The sequence below is a fragment of the Mytilus californianus genome, unplaced genomic scaffold (genome assembly GCF_021869535.1).
Source record: "Mytilus californianus isolate M0D057914Y unplaced genomic scaffold, xbMytCali1.0.p SCAF_1, whole genome shotgun sequence".
In the NCBI taxonomy this organism is placed as follows: Eukaryota; Metazoa; Mollusca; class Bivalvia; order Mytilida; family Mytilidae; genus Mytilus; species Mytilus californianus.
Window position 1 is genome coordinate 74,314,423 of NW_026262581.1, and position 20,329 is coordinate 74,334,751.

The window sequence follows — 20,329 nt, forward strand, 5'->3', positions numbered from 1 at the left end:
TGGAACGGACAGGAGACTAAAATCTCAGATATACCAAAGTTTCAGTGTTTCATTGATGTTTGTCATTTTGACTATTGCTCGAAAGCTTTCAGTGTAAACTGTGGATTAATTTATTTTCATGGGTACCAATTTATGGTTGTGGATTGAGGCAAAATGGTATTTTCATTGATATTTGATTTTTATGGTTTTTCAAAAGTTTGTATACAAGCCAATAGACAATTTATACTTTGTTGAACATTTTTAAAATTCATGATTTCCTTATATCCAGGAAATCAACTTAATTTGTACTCCACCAATGAAAGTGAATTTACAAGTTTACAGTACTTGAACTGTTCACACTTTATTGAGACATCATAATGGTCACAGTCTTGTTCTACACAGGAATTTAAAAATGCTAATTGGCAAAGAAATGACTTGAATGAACGATTATTGGACACAAATGAATCTTACATTATGTACATGTATGTTATACTTTTATTTCATATTTATATGAGTTATGTCTTTATATTTAAAGTAAGATGACAGACACAGTTGATATGAAGAGTCAGAACTCAGATGATTCTGATTACGATGAATCAGATAACATGGACGAAGATGATGAAGATGATTATTGTGGTTACTATGACAATGATACTGATGACCTTGACATTGATAAACCAAAGAAAAGTGATGACCCAGAATATTTTGAATTTGACCTTCTTCACTTAGAGGATGCAGAAAGATTACTCAATGAAGAAGTAGAGGCTTTATGTAGTAAATTAAAGGTGAATGTGACAAATTTCTCTGTTTATAACAATAACAGTATTCCATTTAGTGTCCATATTTAGTATCCCTAATGTCCCTCCGTTTGTCCCGCTCCAGGTTAAAGTTTTTGGTCAAGGTTGTTTTTGATGATGTTGAAGTACAATCAACTTGAAACTTAGTACACATGTTCCCTATGATATGATCTTTCTAGTTTTAATGCCAAATTAGAGATTTGACCCCAATTTCACGGTCCACTGAACATAGAAAATGATAGTACGAGTGGGGCACATTCTTGTTTTTTCAAAATTTTGGTAAAAACTGAAATAAAGTTTCAAATTTTTAAGTCCCTGTATTCAAATGGTAAAAAAACTTTTGAAATGTGTTTACAGATTGATCCTTCCTTGGCCAAGATGTTACTGCAAGTCCATGGCTGGAATAAAGAATCTATAATAGAAAGGTAAGGAAAGTTGGCCAGAGTACTGTAATAAAAATAATGAGATGTGGTATGATTGCAAATGTGAAAACTGTCCACCAATAGACAAGATTTTAACAACTATAGGTCACCATATGACCTTCATCAATTAGCAAAACCTTTACTATATAGCTTTAAGAGGCCCCAGGATAAAAAGATGTTAAAAAATTTGAAAGAGAAAACTATCTGATTTAATCTAATAGAAAACCCAAAACAATCATGACAGATGGCAACCAATGACAAACTCTGGACTGGAGGCGCATGAATGAAGCCATTGAAGAGTTAAACATTTTTATGAGTACTCAACCGTTACCTATGATGACAAAAGATATAAAGTATCACTCTAACAGGACTCTCAGTTACTGAAAGCTATATACTGTAAATTCAGAAATTATTGCGTGTATTTATTATTGCAATTTTTCAAAAATGGACAAGAATGAAATTTTAATTATTGCGATTGCAGAAAAATCTACATTCAGATCTATGTTTTAGGTATCAAAATGCAAGTTCTTATTATTGCGATACTCACCTAGTCGTATTATTCGCATTAATAAAAACCTCGCAATAATTTCTGAATTTACAGTATTACAAAGCCCAATTTCAACTAATAAATTGACCATGTTTTGAAGACTAAAATGTTCATAAGAACATTTATAAGGGATATATTTTAAATATTTCTTAAGCAGTCTGAGAATTCATAACCTTGTGCATTTCAAAATATAAGTTGCAAAAGGATGTAGGACCATAAAGCATCAGAGTCAATAATTGGATCATGGATGGCAACATATGTTTAGTTACTGTTATGTGTTAAACTGTTCAATATAAAATTAATGTTAGTACCGATAAAGATAATAGTCAAAGATCTAACTATAAAGTTGAAATGATAACCTTTGAAAATAAATTTATTCAAAATGTCAATAAGTTAATACATGGATCTTATCTAGAGTTATACATGTATTAAAAATCAAATATTTAAATTTTATAAATTCAACCAATTTTCTTCAAATTCATGCTATTTAAAAAAGAAATAAACTTTTACCTGAACTTAATTAACCTGTTAAAGACTTGTGATTTAAAGTTGCACGGTGTAAATGATATAATCTTGATCAGAAGACAAGCAAAAAGTACATAAAAGAACATACAGGAAAAGCGCTATATAAATAAATAATGGTAAAATTGCTAATAAAAAAAGACCTATCACTTCAACAACAAATCTTTTATCTATATTTGTGATAGAATTTAGGGGAAATCCCTGTGGATCACTTAAATTCTAAACCTTTAGAGGCCTACTCTTTTCTTGAAATTTAACACTGATAGATTCTGTAAAACAATCTCAAAAAATCACAAAGATGTCAAATTAGAAAAAAAACATACAGTTCTAATTGATATGAGAAGGGAAAAAAACATTATCCCAAATTCAAAATTGTTCATGTACTCTCCTTTACTTCAAAAATTTCTATCAATATCCAAAAATGTTTCAGTGTAGTGAAGTTTTATTTTTGAAAATCATTCAATAAAAATAAATCTTTTCCAGACACATTATAGACCATGGAAAACTATTGGTTGATTCAAAGATAAAACCAGCTGTGAAGTATAAGGTTAGTTAGTTGATTATTTCATAGACTGTGGATTCATTTATTTTCGTGGGTACCAATATTCGTGGATTGAGGAAAAATTGTATTTTCGTTGATATTTGAATTTGTGGTTTTGCGAATGTCTGCATACAAGCCTATAGAAGATTTCTATTTCATTGAACATTTAAATTCGTGGTTCACCTATACCCACGAAATCCACAAAAATTGGTATTTCACGAATAATGTTGAATCCACAGTAGTGTGCAAAAATGCTAAAATTAGAATTGTGTTTGTGTAAAAGGTTAAAATTAAACAGATTGATATACATATGTTTCACTTTAGATGATAAGAACAAAGTAAATGTACATTATTTATGTGGATTCCTTTTAAGCACAAGAAACCAGTAGGCAGCAACCTAGAAATCACTTACATACATATAATTGGATGTTTTTTTAAATTACATGTAATTCAGAAATTATTCATTGTATGTATATATTTTGCTACTGTTGTACAATCAACACCAATGTTATTTTAATTATTGCAATTTCAGGAAAAGCTGCATGCATATACAAATAACGCTTTCAAAATTCACTACGTGAGTTTTAATTTTTGTGACATGGTGACACCTGTCTTGTAGCAATTTTCACAATAATAAAACACAATGATTTCTGAATTTACTGTACACTTTATAACAGAAATCTTTATGATGATGCATATATATCCTTTCATTTGTGGTTCACATGAAAGTTGTCTGTCTTTTTGAGGAGCAGATATCTAAAAATAGAATAGCTGTAATGAAAACAGTTTCAAAGAGTAAATCGAAGCAGGCAGTTCAGTTTCTTCTTTAGTGCATTTTGGAGAAATATATTCGTACCTGTTCCAAAAAGACCAGTAATTGCACTTGCCCAATATGTTACCCGTTTTACCTGTTATTTATTACAGAATACTTGTTTTGGTGATTGCCACACTTTTCTGTTTGTTACTTGTTTACCTGTTATATATTACAGAATACCTTATATTGAAATTACTGTCCCAATCCCATCTATTGTCTGTTTACCTGTTTTATATTTTAGGATACCAGTTTTGGTAATGACCTTATTGTCTGTTGTATACTCCAGGATACCTGTTTGGTAATTATTGTATTAACTGTCTGTTATATATTTCAGGATACCTGTTTTAGTAATTATCGTACCTGTCCCGTGTGTTACCTGACTGTACAGAAGGATCAAATGTTTAGTGTGTCCTGTGGACACCAGTTTTGTAAAGAATGCTGGGATAGCTTTTTCCAAATCCAGATTCAACAAGGAATCACTACAGGTATTGTTTATAGGATACATAAAACTTTGCAGTCTTTTTTCAAAAAATTTTAAATGACAACCAAATCTTAACATTGAACAGAAAGGTCTTACATGGGGTCTCTGGTATGTTAATCTCTTAGTGTTGTTTTTTTTTTGTGTTGTATTGGGTTGCTGTCTCATTAGCATATACCCCACTTCTCTTTTTATTCATGCTGATTTGTTTACATAATAATAAAAAAAACATCTTTTGATCTTTTTTGCACAATATTGAAGGAAATTATTTAATATGGGCAAAGTATAGTTAATTAATCATTGAAAAATAGCTGTTGAACCCTATGGCATGGATCAGCAGGGAATTTGATATCAATCACAGATCTATTGAAGATTTATTCAAATATTTATTTTCTACAGCAAAAAATACATCCAAAAAATATTTTACGCCGTGAATTAATGTTCCTAGCATTTATGGATTACAATGTTACTATGATTTTTTGTCGAGCCTGCGACTTTTGTCGCAGAAAGCTCGACATAGGGATAGCGATCCGGCGGCGGCGGCGTTAGCTAACTTCTTAAAAGCTTTATATTTTAGAAGATGGAAGACCTGGATGCTTCATACTTTGTATATGGATGCCTCATGTTACGAAGTTTCCGTCAGTCACATGTCCAATGTCCTTGACCTCATTTTCATGGTTCAGTGACTACTTGAAAAAAAAGTTCAGATTTTTTGTAATGTTAAATTCTCTCTTATTATAAGTAATAGGATAACTATATTTGGTATGTGCGTAATTTGCAAGGTCCTCATGCCCGTCAGACAGTTTTCACTTGACCTCGACCTCATTTCATGGATCAGTGAACAAGGTTAAGTTTTCGTGGTCAAGTCCATATCTCAGATACTATAAGCAATAGGTCTAGTATATTCGGTGTATGGAAGGACTGTAAGGTGTACATGTCCAACTGGCAGGTGTCATCTGACCTTGACCTTATTTTCATGGTTCAGTGGTTATAGTTAAGTTTTTGTGTTTTGGTCTGTTTTTCTTATACTGTATGCAATAGGTCTTCTATATTTGGTGTATGGAATGATTGTAAGGTGTACATGTCTAGCTGGCAGGTGTCATCTGACCTTGACCTCATTTTCATGGTTCAGAGGTTATAGTTAAGTTTTTGTGTTTTGGTCTGTTTTTCTTATACTGTATGCAATAGGTCTTCTATATTTGGTGTATGGAATGATTGTAAGGTGTACATGTCTAGCTGGCAGGTGTCATCTGACCTTGTCCTCATTTTCATGGTTCAGTGGTCAAAGTTAAGTTTTTGAGTTTTTGTCTTTTTTTCTAATACTATATGCAATAGTTCAACTATATTTGGTGTATGGAATGATTGTAAGGTGTACATGTCTTGCTGGCAGGTGTCATCTGACCTTGACCTCATTTTCATGGTTCAGTGGTCAAAGTTAAGTTTTTGAGTTTTTGTCTTTTTTTCTAATACTATATGCAATAGTTCAACTATATTTGGTGTATGGAAATATTTTATGATCTATATGTCAGTCACGCAGGTTTTATTTGACCTTGACCTCATTTTCAAGGTTCATTGCTCAGTGTTAAGTTTTTGTGTTTTTGTCTGTTTTTCTTAAACTATAAGCAATAGGTCAACTATATTTGTTGTATGGAAGAATTGTTAGCTGTACATGCCTGCCTAGCATGGTTCATCTGACCTTGACCTTATTTTCATGGTTCATTGGTCAATGTTTAGTTTACTTGGTTAATGTTAAGTTTATGTGACAGTTGTAATAAAGCTTTATATTTAGGACTATCAACATAATATCAATGATTAGTAAAGAAGGCGAGACATTTCAGCGTGTGCACTCTTGTTTGTCAAAAGTCTACATTGTTGAAGATAGAAACTTACTCTTGTTCTGAATGATGGAAGCAAATACAGTGATCCATAAAAAGCTGTATATTAATTTGGATTCAAAACACAGTTTTGTTTGTCAAAATATTGAGTTGAAAATTTTACATTGTGATGCGTATATGTAAGCTTATGATTAACAATTCTTTACTTGACAGGGATAGAGTGTATGGAGAAAGACTGTAATATACTGGTACCTGAAGATTTTATTTGTAGTGCTCTCAGTAAACCAGACTTTCGTGACCGATATTCTACAAGGTCATTTACAGATCATATTGAAGTAAGTACACCCAAAAAAATTAAATAAGTAATACCAGTCAGTAAGTATAAAATTTACTAAAAAAAAAAAAAGAAGTGCTGTTTTTTTTTTCTCTCTTTAAAGAGTTTTAGTGTTGATTGCAGATATTTGGGAAATTTCTTTTACTCTCAAGCTTAGTAGTTATTTTTCTGTCATTAAAGATTTATGTATTTGAAATTTGTAAAAAGTGAAAAAAAGTTTGTCTTTACACCCAGTTTTAATGTGAACTGCTCTTATTTTAGGGACACCCACAGTTGAGATTTTGTCCTGGGCCTAATTGTTCGGTCATCGTTAGAGCAAAAGAAAACAAAGCCAAAAAAGTAGAATGTGGACAGTGTAAAACTATATTTTGGTAAGTGTGTAATAACAGGTTTGTATATCACTAAGGTTGCAGTTAATATTTAATGTTATAATGGTTCAAAAACTTGCCACTGGCGTTAAGAAACAACAATCAATCATCTAATGGTTCACACAACAGCTGGTCAAGATTTTCAATTAAATATTATTGTGATGTATATATTTATTTGATTTATTTATATTCCCCTTTAAAAAAATTTCTGTTAGAACAGTTTGATTTGAAAGCAGAGAGAAAAAAAGTATCATACTAATATAATGTGTCATAGTTATTTAAAGAAAGAAACCTTATACTATCTGCTCATATAATCTTATTCATCTTGACCAACTCGTATGAAATTCTAGCACACAATGCTGATACTGATTTACTGTCAGTCATAGACTTTGATTGTTATGATTCAAAAACAAGCATTGTTATGGAATTTGTTTGCAACAGCAATATTTAATTTTGAGATCATATATTTCTTGTGTATTTTTCAACTCAATGGCAGACGTGGTTTAGATTTATCATTAAAAAATGTGGTGAAACCTGCAGATAAATACATCTTTATTCATGCGGTATAACATGAGTGTTGTCATCTTTGATTTCTATAATTAAAAAAAGATCATTTGATAGAAAGGATTTATCAGTTGCATTAGAATAAGAATAACAATAATTTATTCTACTCTTCTCTTGGCCAATCTTAGTTGTTACATTCACAAATACCCATTTTCTGGCTCCATCAAAGCTTTGCCTGAAAGTAATTTGCCACGGTATATTCGACAATTATTGTTTGCAAATGTACAACTATAATACAGTTATTCATTCAATGAGTTGCTACAATGTATGTTGATATTTTATTTACAGTTTTAAATGTGGTATAGATTATCATGCTCCAACAGATTGTGGTACTATAAAGAAATGGCTGACAAAATGTGCTGATGACTCAGAAACTGCTAATTATATCAGTGCTAATACTAAAGATGTAAGTTAACTCTGTGATATATAGAAACAGCTAATTATATCAGTGCTAATACTAAAGATGTAAGTACCTCTATAATATATAGAAACAGCTAATTATATAAGTGCAATTACCAAAGATGTAAGTTTACCTCTATAATATACAGAAACAGCTAATTATATAAGTGAAATTACCAAAGATGTAAGTCTACTTCTATAATACACAGAAACATCTATTATTTAAGATCAGTGTACAGTAAATTGGCTATGTCACAGATTTGGTAAAAAATAAATCGTACAACTTTGTCTTGTTGAACTAAATTAAACTGAAAATTGAAAAAGAAATGCATTTATCTCTCTTATTTTCTGAAATATTACTGATTGAATTCTTTCAAATTAGGCAAATATTTGTATAGAAAGCACATAAAATCAGTGAAAAACAGTCTGAAATTTGTCTTAAAGTCATCAAATCTCTAATTTCAAATGAATTTGACAGTTTGAGAAGTTGATCCCAACTTTCAAATTGTCAAAAAGAACCAAATTCACATGAAAAGGTTTTCAGACCCCTGCTTACAGGAGATAATTGTATTTTGAATGATTTGTGTTTTACAGTGTCCAAAGTGCCATGTATGTATAGAGAAGAATGGAGGTTGTAATCATGTGGTAAGAATTAAAGATTTAACTTTACAGGAGTCTGTATCTTAGATATATCTCTAGGCACTGAAATATACAAATAACTTTTTTTTAGTAGAGGTTGTTGAAAATATCATTGAATTTCACATCTAGTTAAAAACCATATTACTAGTAAATAATGTTGACATTGTATTATGCTTGAAACTACAGCATAAATGAGTTCACTTGAGAGTAATTTTATACATGAAAAATACTGTAAACCAACTAATTTTCGTGAGCGATTCATTTTTTTGACATTATTAGAAAAATGAAGCGAATGTAAATTGTCACAAATATGTAAAACTTGGGTCATCCCTTATAAATTCATCAAGCAAAGTAGAAGTAGACAGGAAAGGACTAATCAGGAAGTAAATTATTTGTGAAAATAAGTTTGTTTACAATAATGCTTTGTCACAAGCTACCTTATATGGAACAAACAATACATGGTTTACTTTATGCACATTTTTTTATGGATATTTTTTTTTAATAAATACTTTTATCTTTATTAATTTTGCAATCCACAGTTGCAGAATTTTAAGCACTTAGAATTTTTTTTAACATGCATACACCATCGTTAAGTGATAAACAATTTCCTGAACACTGAATATTTAACCAATTGTCAAACATTATTTTTATAATCTGATTCTGAAACAATAAATTTGAAACAGAAAGTTTGTACAATTTTATTCAAATCTGAATATGAATAAAGAGTATAGAGTAAACATTAATGAGACAGCAACCCAACAATACATCAAAACCAACTAATACATCCAAAGTTATCTGTGGAAACTAGAAAACAATATATAAATCTAGTTGTAAGCAAATAGACCAGTTGTTTTTGTTTAACTGTAATGACCATTTACAAGTTCATTTGTGATAAATATCGAGAGCGATTATTGTAGATATGAAATGAATAACTAGGCTTAAACAAAAAAACTTTGTATAAAAGAAAAAAATATGAGAATGGAAATTATATGTTTATAACAATTTGTTTGGTCATATTTCAGCAATGTACAAAGTGTAAACATGACTTTTGTTGGATGTGTTTAGGAGGTAAGTTTTATTCCTGTTTACATCTTTCACGTTATTTATTTTTAAGTTATATTATCATTTATCTCTAATTTCTCAAATTTTCCTTTTATCTTTCTGTGTGATAAATGTCAATCTCACACTACTCAAGTGATATGTTTTTTTATGGACTCACCTGATCGGTAGAGACTCACTTTTAAAGTTATCAAATCTTATATACTAACACTTGTACGACCTGTCAAATTAAACTAACAAAATCTATTCCAAGTGTAGTCTGAATATTGTAAAAACTTTGTCATTGAATTTTGCAGATTGGAAGGCACATGGCAGCGAGTATTATGAATGCAGCAGATACAAAGAAAATCCTAACATTGCTAATGAATCAGCTCATGCTCAAGCTAGAGAGGCTCTCAAAAAATACCTCTTTTATTTTGAAAGGGTAAGTTGTCATTCAAACAGTGGGTTGAAATTTACCTTGAGCTATACATGACAAGACAACAATTTTTGTGATGTGAATAAGCTGTAATGTGAATTTGCCTGAAGTATGTCAAATAGTCTTGGCCTTATTTTTAAGATTGCAGTGTTCAGACAAAGTTATATGTATGACATGTCAACATTAATATTGCTTGACAGGTCCAAAATATATTTTATTAAGATTGGTTATGAGTTGTATATGTCTGTCTAAAACAAGATTATGCAACTTCAATGGACATCTTTTAAGTTTTTGAACTATATCTGTATCTCAGAAATTAAACTGAGTAGAATAGCATTTTTTGTATTTAAAATCATTGTAAAAATTACATGTGCACCTAACAGATTAATAGTAGCATTCATTTACTTTTAATGATTTAAATATGTCAATAGTTAAGAGATTTTTGGATGTCAGCACTTGTCTATAGGTGTGCATGCAAAACTTTCCTTCAGTTCCACTTATTATCATCCACTAGGTAATGTATGGTAGGCATGTAGTTGTCATTACAATGTTATCATTTAACTATTTCAGTGGGAAAATCATTCAAAGAGTTTGGAGTTGGAGGAACAAACTTTACTTAAAATAACCTCTAGAATTCAGGAGAAAGTGATGAATAATGCTGGGACCTGGATAGATTGGCAGTACTTGTTAGATGCTGCAGCTCTTCTCAGAAAAGTTAGTATTTAAATGTTGATTGTTTACTGCAACATCAAATAATTGGGAACTTCAGGAAATCATACTGATACAATTTCCTTAAAAAGTATATAAAAAAATCAAAATCTGCGATTTTTTTTAAATTTGCAATTAATTTCAAAAAGATATTGAATTATTCATTTCAATCATTCCTGAGGAAAAGCAGAAAACTAAGACAGCCTAAGATATATTATATATAAATGGTTTTTTCTTTAGAAAGTCATTTAACATGAGCTTGTTTTTCCTTTACAGTGCAGATACACACTACAGTACACATATCCATATGCTTACTTTATGGAAAAAGGAGCCAGAAAACAACTTGTAAGTATATTATCAAAGCAAGAATTTTATTTCAAACTGTTGTTTACTTAATTTAAAGAAAAGAATTCCTATTTATTTTAAAAAAAATTTTTGTGGTTGTATATTGGTATGACGTTGTTGTCGTCGTTTTCGTCATTCGAAGACACATTGGTTTTCGCACTCTAACTTTAGTTTAAGTGAATGGATCTCTATGAAATTTTACCATAAGGTTCAATACCACAAAAGGAAGGTTGGGATTGATTTTGGGGGTTATGGTACCAACAGGAATTAGGGGTCCAAAAGGTGCCAAAAATAAGCATTTTTGTAACTTCCAGACATAACTTGTGTGTTAGTGTATGGATCTCTCTGACATTGTACCACAAGGTTCCATATCACAAAGGGAATGCTGGGATTGATTTTGGGGGTATTTGCTTCAAAATTTTAGGAATTAGGGGCCAAAAAAGGGGCAAAAAACAAGCATTTTTCTAGTTTCATGACAATAACTTGTGTGTAAGTGTATGGATCTTTCTGAAATTGTACTACAAGGTTCCATATCACAAAGGGAAAGCTGGAATTGAGTTTGGGGGTAATTGCCCAAAACGTTTAGGGATAAGGGGCCAAAAATAAGCATTTTTCTAGTTTCCAGACAATAACTTGTGTTCAAGTGTATGGATCTCTCTGAAATTGTACACTGCAAGGTACCATATCACAAAGGGAATGCTGGGATTGATTTTGGGGGTATTTGCTTCAAAATTTTAGGTATTAGGGGCCAAAAAAGGGGCAAAAAACAAGCATTTTTCTAGTTTCATGACAATAACTTGTGTGTAAGTGTATAGATCTTTCTGAAATTGTACTACAAGGTTCCATATCACAAAGGGAAAGCTGGAATTGAGTTTGGGGGTAATTGCCCAAAACGTTTAGGAATAAGGGGCCAAAAAGGGGCAAAAAACAAGCATTTTTCTAATTTCAGGACAATAACTTGTGTGTAAGTGTATGGATCTTTATGAAATTGTACTACAAGGTTCCATATCACAAAGGAAAAGCTGGGTTTGAGTTTGGGGGTAATTGCCCTAAACGTTTAGGCATTTGGGGCCAAAATGGGGCCTAAAAACAAGCATTTTTTCTAGTTTCCAGACAATAACTTGTGTTCAAGTATATGGATCTCTCTGAAATTGTACCCCAAGGTACCATACCACAAAGGGAAAGCTGGGATTGAGTTTGGGGGTGATGAATCATAAGGGGTTCAAAAAATTTGGGGGAGGGATTTTTTTTCCCTTTTTTTCCTTTTTTTTTCTTTAAAATTTTCCATTTTAAATTGGTTATTTCTGATTTATATATAAAAGCAAATAATAATGATATGGTTTGAATAGGTAAATTAAAAAATTTTAAGTTCATTCATTCTGTGTCAGAAACCTATGCTGTGTCAAATATTTAATCACAATCCAAATTCAGTGCTGTATCAAGCTTGAATGTTGTGTCCATACTTGCCCCAACTGTTCAGGGTTCGACCTCTGCAGTCGTATCAAGCTGCGCCCAGCAGAGCATTTTATTTTGATAGTATTCATAACAACATAAGTGTTATCAATATAATCAGGTTATCCCCCCAAAAATGAAAAACCTTTTCTGAATTAGAATGATGACTGGCCTTCATGAATGAAGTTTTTATTCAATATTGATAAAAATTGTAATGATTTTTCTTCAGTTTGAATATCAACAAGCTCAGTTAGAAGCTGAAGTAGAAAACTTATCATGGAAAGTAGAAAGAGCAGAAATTACAGACAGAGGGGTAAGTGTTTTGGAATGGTTTTAATAGATTTATTAGTAGTTAGTTATTCTCTGTGTCACCTGCAAAGGGGTAAAAAAAAATCATATAATCTCACAAAAAAACAGCCATATAAAAGCTTTATCATAATGTCACTATTCAACACGAAATGATACCAGTTGATATTTGTCAAGGTCAATAAATAATCAAATGGGAGTATGAGTAAAATGGCAGAGACAAGTGTATATCTACTTTGACAGATCCATGTCTATATTTTACAATTAGAGCTAATTTCCTAATGCTTGTAGAGTGAGACTTTGGTTGGCTTGCTTGCTTTGTTTGTATAAACGTATGCTTAAGCATTGTAATTAAGATTGACATCTGCAAACAATATAAATAGGCGGAGCTAAACAGTTGTATAAATGTTTGCTCAAGCATTGTAATTAAGATTGACATCTGCAAACAATATAAATAGGTGGTGTTAAACCGGTTATCTCCGCCTATTTATATTGTTTGCAACTTTGCAGATGGCAATCTTAATTACAATTATTGAGCAAACATTTATACAAACAAAGCAAGCAAGCCAACCAAAGTCTTACTCTATAAGCATTAGGAATTTAGCTCTAATGCAAATAAGGAATTTCTACATAGAATCATGTCCTTACAAAAAAAACCTAAAAAATACTGATGATCACAGATTTTGGAAATAATCTTGAAAAAAAAACGGTTACAAAAAGAAATTCTTGATAAAATGGGCTAATCTCTTTGAAAGCTTTTGAAATGTAAAGAAAGTATAAAAACCTGCTTAACAAAGTATTGATATAATTGTTCAAAATAAATTTTTCACATGTCGCACGTTAATATGAAGAGGCTTTGAAGGATTTACCTCGAACTTTACCAAATGATGAGCTAGAATCTGATACTTTTTGAAGACTTTCATCTTGGTTGTTCCAGAGCAATTGTAAAAAACTAAGCAATTATTCATGTCTCAAAATAGCTCAAGTATGATTTCATAAATCCTTATCAGAAATTTTTACACTTGGTAATGTTTATTCAATAACCTGTATTATTTTACATACAATATTCATTCTAACTGAATTGTGAGACAGGCATATCATCAATAATTGATAAGGTACATTAAGGAACATACAATAAAATCAGTAATGAAAAAGTACTTAACTACATAAAACCGGCAGAAAGGATAACAAAAGTGCAAGCATACCAAAAACATGATTGGCAATACATGTACATGACATAAACTTCTCCTTGGAGCTTCTTTAAAGCGAAGTCAGGAATCATTGGTTGGTTTTGTCGCTCACTTTGCCTGGTGTCGTAACCCCTGCACATATTTTATTTTTCATAAACCTTTCTGTATTGATATCTCAAAAGATGAAATCAGTATATCAGTTGTTAATGAAAACCTATTATACCCCACGCAACGAGTTGCGGAGAGTATAATGTTTTTGACCCGTCCTTCCGACATACTACGTAGATGTGCATATCGACAGGAAATTATGATTCAATTTTTTTTCTAGGAATTAGGCCCCTTTGAACTTATTTGCTTCAATATACTACTGCAACAGTTTGTCATTGCAACTCCTCTGAAACCACACAACAGAATTTCATGAAACTTTGTAGATAATAAGGACATACTATGTAGATGTGCATATCGACAGGAAATTATGATTCAATTTTTTTTTCTTATACAATTTTTTTTTCTTACAGTTAGTTTATTTCTCCAGTGACAATGTGGGGACGTGGGGTATGTGAGCGCGCTCACTAAGGTTCTTTAATTTTTTATATGTTTATTTCAGGACCTAGAAAATCAAATGGATGTTGCAGAAAAAAGACGTCAAACATTGTTGAAAGACTTTCTAGAAATCTGAAGAGTTATCACGTGACATTGATCAGCTCAGGGAGATTATTGTTAGATGATTGTCATTAAAGCTTTAAACTAAGTCAAAATATAGGTGCCAATCATCGTCAAATGTTAATGCTGTCACCTGAAGGAAAAATTCCTATTGGTCTCACTGTATAGGCATTTGTAATATAAAAAAACTTTCAGGAGGTTGAAATAGCCAGGTGCTGCAAATTGCAATGCATGGTAATGAAATTAATAAATTTTTAACAGATTTTTGAAAATATAGATTAAAATAAGAATTCAGAATAAAATTCGAAAGTTTTAATTGTAACTATATTAGTTTATTAAAACAAATATGTAGCAATATTGTTCAAGTAGTACCAATTACGAAATATGCTTACAAAATTGATATGTTTTGTCTCTGTACAGGTGCACAATTTATTAGCGCTCATCAATCAAAAAGGTGAAACTCCTTCTAATAAACTAGTTTGCTGTTGATGACCGACTTTTTCAAGTTAAATGAATCGCAGAATTCAGCATACTTGTACCATGCTGATACTCAAATAAATAGAAAAAGAACCATGTTTTTTTTTATATATGTCGACACAAGAAAATGTGAGTAATTGATCTGACGTATGCTGTTTTAGAAGAAAGAATACAAGTACTTATGTTATTGCTGTAGATATATGAATATTTTTTGTGTAGATAAATCAAGCATTTCCCACCATTCTTAATATCCTATTTTGTGAATTTTTGGAAGTTAGATAATTTGGTTTGTGTACAGTGGAAAATATATCACATTTTATTTATAAGTATAAAAATCTGGGTTCTGATTTATAAAACACACAGCAAAGGATTAACCTGCTAACTATTTAATTAATGCCACATTCAAGAAGAAATCATAGACGTAAGCAATTAACATACAGTTTTGTAAAATCTCTAATGTAGTTTAAAGGTCTCTATAGCATATAGGTCTGTATTCATTATTTCCTCAAAGGAAAAATAAATTCATATCTCATTGCAACATTTGTAAATATTTCATAATCAGAATTAATTGTGATAAAAATGTTACTAAATACTTCATTCCAAAATGTTTGATCTCTTAAAGAAGTAGCTTTTTTAAAAATTGAACATTTTTATTCTTTTCTGGTTATGTAAGGGTTAAATGTTTACTCAAGCGATTTTTTATAATTTCTTTTTCAAATAGTTCAGCTTTGATGTAAAGGCAAATTGATTAAAATTGCTCTAGTATTGTAATTTTTATACATTTGTAAACTGATTTTGATATGTACAAGTACTTTAAATTTTTTGTATGAATATTTCTTAATAATTGTTTGTTAAAATAACAAGTAATTCTCATACTGAAATTTAGTTTAAGGTTGTGGTTGTCTGGCTTCCTTCACTAATAAAAAATGGCAGCCATGATAGAGTCAAGTGTGTTGAAAATGTTGTTAAGGTGGTACCAAACACCTTGACTAAAATTAACTTGGCTCGTTTAATTTTCATAAAATTTTGACAAAATATTTACTTTGACCCTTTGACAAAAATATAAAAATGTCAAACAATTTGAACCACACACTTTATCGGAAAAATTTCATTGGATATATAGCAGTTTGACAAACACTAATTTTGATCATTGAGAAGCTTATTATTTCCTTAACAATAGCACATGATTAAAACGTTCTGCTGATTTTTACAGAGTTATCTCCCTGTAGTGTTATGTACCTTAAACACCAACAATCAATCAGTCAATCAATCATATTACTTTATCATGTTTATAAATACTTTATTTATTTTTACTTAGACTATAATCAAATGCAATTATAAATAGATAATTTAAGTAGGACAGACCTCAAAGATTTATAGATAAAGGTCAAAGTTTATGAAACAAGCGGAACATTACTACATTGACTGTTAAAAGAAGTTGTTAATATTTTTGTTTATCTAGTTGAAATCAAACACATGATGTTTTGAAGGGAAGATCTTGATTTTGTCTCATTTATCGTAAAATGTTGAGTATAACATCAAAAGTGTTGATATTTTAAATGTGCAATATTATATACTGGTATGTGATGTTGAAGTGTTTTCGTGTCTCTCTTATATGTGATTATAATCTCTTTTCTAAAATATTTCCATGTTATAGTTGGTCATTTTAATATTGTGGGTACAGAATATTGTAAGTTATTGGTTATATATGAAATTACATTATTTTCATTTTATTTGATCATGCACTGGTTATATAAACATGATTTGGTTCTGCATTGATTTCAGAGAAATAAACATAGTGACTGTGAGGAGGAAATATGATTAGAGCCATTATTTGAAAAATTGCAAAATTAGTAAAATTCATGTTTTTTTTTTCAAAATTATGCTAGATTTACTGATAAGTGAATAAAAATATAATTTGGATGTTTTTGTAGAGGAATAATTTTTTATGAAGAAAATGTGTCATAATGAACCTATTTGACCAAAAAAGGTAAAATAGCTAATGATATTAACAAAATTAAAATATCTGACAGACAAATGTAAATATTAAAAGGATGTTATTTTATAGATGCATATCTGATTTTCAAAATCAACAGGTAAAAAATGGCCTTTTCATACCGTCTCTGTCTTAAACATTTTTAATTGGCATTTTTTAATGTATTTCCAGTGTTGGATATACCATATATAAATCATGCTAAACATGATTAATCATATGATATATAAATCATGCTAAACATGATTAATCATAGGATATATAAATCATGCTAAACATGATTAATCATAGGATATATAAATCATGCTAAAGATGATAAATCATGTCAAACATTAATCTTTGCATTTAGTTTTTACATTAATGATTAAGTTGGCAAAGCCAAGAATTTTTTTTTATTAAATTGTCATATTTACATTTTTTGCTTCTGTATGTAGCTTATTAATCAATTGTAAATATTTCTAAAATATTTAATACATTTGTTGTGAATGTGATGAATGATAATTTATTATTTATGTTAAAATAGTTTTATGTATTTGTTAGTGGATATCTCAATTTATTACACAAGCATCACAATTTTTCTGATAGTTCTAAAGACTGATGCAGATAGTATTTTCTGTATCTAATCAGTGCACTAGTAATAGATGTATATTATGCTGCAGAAATTGCTTAATAATCAAATTAAAAAAAATCAGAAAACAGACGGAGTGAGCAAGAGTTATCCATTTTAAGTGCTGTTATTGTAAAAGAATAAAATAGAAAAATATTAGCCTATAGACCATTCTCAAAGTAATTCTAGATTGTATAACACAATAAAAAGGGCAGTTCCAAAATTGGTCGTATTGGAAAAAGCGGGGAGACATTAAAATTAATTAATTGTGTATAGCTGTTTTTTCCAATAGAATGTGTAAGAATTTTATAATATGGGTGGTTTGGGTCTAAAAAAAGTGCCTCTTATGCCCCTTGCGGTTAATTCTTGAATAGCCCTAAGCATAAGCAGATAGAAGTCTTATATAAGCTTGCACACTTAGTTTCTAAACTCCTCTAATGAGCTCAATTTGATAAAGGGTTTATTTATTAAAATTTACATTTTCTTCACAGATGGCAATCTATATTAATAATTTATATGGAAAATATGTAAAATGGTGGATTTTCAGAGTCTTTATTGTTTATCATAGAACATCCATTGGTATTTTTAGCTGGTTTTTCGCTTCATAACTGCCATTACTCTATAATTTTACCTCAGTTCAAATTATGAATGAAAGTTTTAATTGACATTCATTATATAGAAGTTCTCTGAATAAAGAATTGTAATGTTTCTTTAAATGAACAGTTTTGTGTTGTAGAAATAACAGAGATATCAACAGGCTATCTAGAAAATCAACATGATTTAACATTCTGTAACCATGGAAATATGCTTGTTTACAGTTGACCAATACTTCATTATACATTCCTTGAAATGTTTTGATGTTTAATTTGGTTTTTGTAAATCAACAAATTTTGGTCTATGTGTAGAAGGTGCAGTAACATTTTTAGCCCTTCCTACTCTTTTTTGTAAAGAAACAAAATTTTCCCAAATATCTTTTTTGGTTTTGAGAAATAAGAGGAAAGCAGTATCTAGATGAAGTTCACCACTTTATCACTAATTTATGTGTATATGCTTACAGTCTAGTAGATAATCAATTTTTGAATTTTTTAGAATGTAATCAGAACTTATCATCTGATAGTTGTATGCAGATTATCAAAACCGTATTTATGATTTCTGTTGGTATTTACCTTAGAACTGTTACCAAGGTTACTGGAAGTTGTTATTGTAAAAATGAGGGGAATGAAAGTGTTGAATGCTATTTATTATCCATGGCATGTGTTGTGTTTTTGTTATTAAATGAATTTTAATAATGTTGTTTTTTATTATCTACGATTCAATGAAGATGTGGGATATATGTCAATAAGACATACACCTAGACACAAATTAACATAGAGGAAATAGTTATATGCAGTAAACTGTAATTAAACAGAAATCTATCTTGAGGGGGATGCATCATGCGTAGACAAGGCATACAAATATAACAAACTATTGACACAGACATGTGTCTCATTTTTATACGACCGCAAAAAAATTTTGTGGTCGTATATTGGTATGACGTTGGCGTCGTCGTCGTCGTCGTCGTCGTCCGGCGTCGTCGTCGTCCGGCGTCGTCGTCCGAATACATATTGGTTTTCGCACTCTAACTTTAGTTTAAGTGAATGGATCTTTTTGAAATTTGACCATAAGGTTAAATACCACAAAAGGAAGGTTGGGATTGATTTTGGGGGTTATGGTACCAACAGTTAAGGAATTAGGGGCCAAAAAGGGGCCAAAAATGAGCATTTTCTAGTTTCCAGACAATAACTGTGGAACGGTGTATGGAATTCTCTGAAATTATACTACAAGTTTCCATACCACAAAGGGATGGTTAGGATTTGCTTTGGGGGGTTATGGCTCAAACCGTTTAGGAATTAGGGGCAAAAAAGGGGGAAAAACAAGATTGTCCTGGTTTATGGACAAATACTTTAGTACAAAACATAATTTAAAGCAGTGTAAGGGAGATAAATCAAATACATCATTGAAATTATCTCCCTTACACTGCTTTTAAATTATGTATAAAGTAATGGTTAATGAACAATAAAGATAATCTAAAACAGTGTAAGGGAGGTAATCCAAATACAACGTTTTGGTTACTTCCCTTACACTACTTTTAAATTATGTTTAAAGAAATGCATATTTATAAAGGAAGACCAGTAAAAATATCTGCAAATGTTTTCATCTTTTTTTTTTACAAAAAAATCCATATGAAAGATTTGACACTATATTTTTATTAATTCTATTATAAAATAGATTAAGTTAGCACTATGGTAAATTTAAATGGGTAATTATGGTTGCCAACTCCATTGGAAATTTGAATTGAGATTATGACCATATCTTGAGGGAAAGAATTTTTTTGGGGGAAAAAGGGGGGGGGGGATAAAAAGAAATTGTGGGGGGCCAATTTTTTCTCATTTCAGATTTCAGAAATTAAAAAGAATTATTCTTCAAATATTATTTTTTTTCAAATTTCAAATATTGAAAAATTTCAAGAAGTAATCTTTAATTGCACAGTATGGCGCATTAGATTTGTAAAATCTTTGATCACATTTATTTGTTATGCCGAATCTAACAGTGTATTTAGATTTTTTATTTTGGGTCCAGTTTTCAAATTGGTCTACATTAATGTCCAAAGGGTCCAAAATTAAACTTTGTTTGATTTTAGCAAAAATTGAATATATGAGGTTCTTTGATATGCTGAATCTAAACATGTATTTAGATTTTTGATTTTTGGCCCAGTTTTCAAGTTGGTCCAAATTGGGGTCCAAAATTAAACTTTGTTTGATTTCAACAAAAATTGAATATATGGGGTTCTTTGATATGCTGAATCTAACCATGTATTTAGATTTTTTATTTG

At 30.4% G+C, this 20,329-nt stretch overlaps 1 protein-coding gene across 4 annotated transcripts in view; it reads left to right on the forward strand.

Moving 5' to 3' along the window:
* Positions 1-18,746, forward strand: part of LOC127723995 (potential E3 ubiquitin-protein ligase ariadne-2-like) — a 30,620-nt gene extending 11,874 nt beyond the window's left edge. For all 4 annotated transcript variants that reach the window (XM_052230720.1, XM_052230731.1, XM_052230712.1 and 1 more), the window contains exons 2-15: positions 515-764; positions 1,134-1,201; positions 2,751-2,814; positions 3,957-4,107; positions 6,149-6,270; positions 6,531-6,640; positions 7,490-7,607; positions 8,195-8,245; positions 9,262-9,307; positions 9,595-9,722; positions 10,287-10,430; positions 10,701-10,769; positions 12,451-12,534; positions 14,325-18,746. In XM_052230720.1, the coding sequence (XP_052086680.1) occupies positions 519-764; positions 1,134-1,201; positions 2,751-2,814; positions 3,957-4,107; positions 6,149-6,270; positions 6,531-6,640; positions 7,490-7,607; positions 8,195-8,245; positions 9,262-9,307; positions 9,595-9,722; positions 10,287-10,430; positions 10,701-10,769; positions 12,451-12,534; positions 14,325-14,396 (1,473 nt within the window). In that variant the 5' untranslated portion in view covers positions 515-518 and the 3' untranslated portion in view covers positions 14,397-18,746. The remainder of the gene's footprint in view (positions 1-514; positions 765-1,133; positions 1,202-2,750; positions 2,815-3,956; positions 4,108-6,148; positions 6,271-6,530; positions 6,641-7,489; positions 7,608-8,194; positions 8,246-9,261; positions 9,308-9,594; positions 9,723-10,286; positions 10,431-10,700; positions 10,770-12,450; positions 12,535-14,324) is intronic.
* The last annotated feature ends 1,583 nt before the right edge of the window (positions 18,747-20,329 follow it).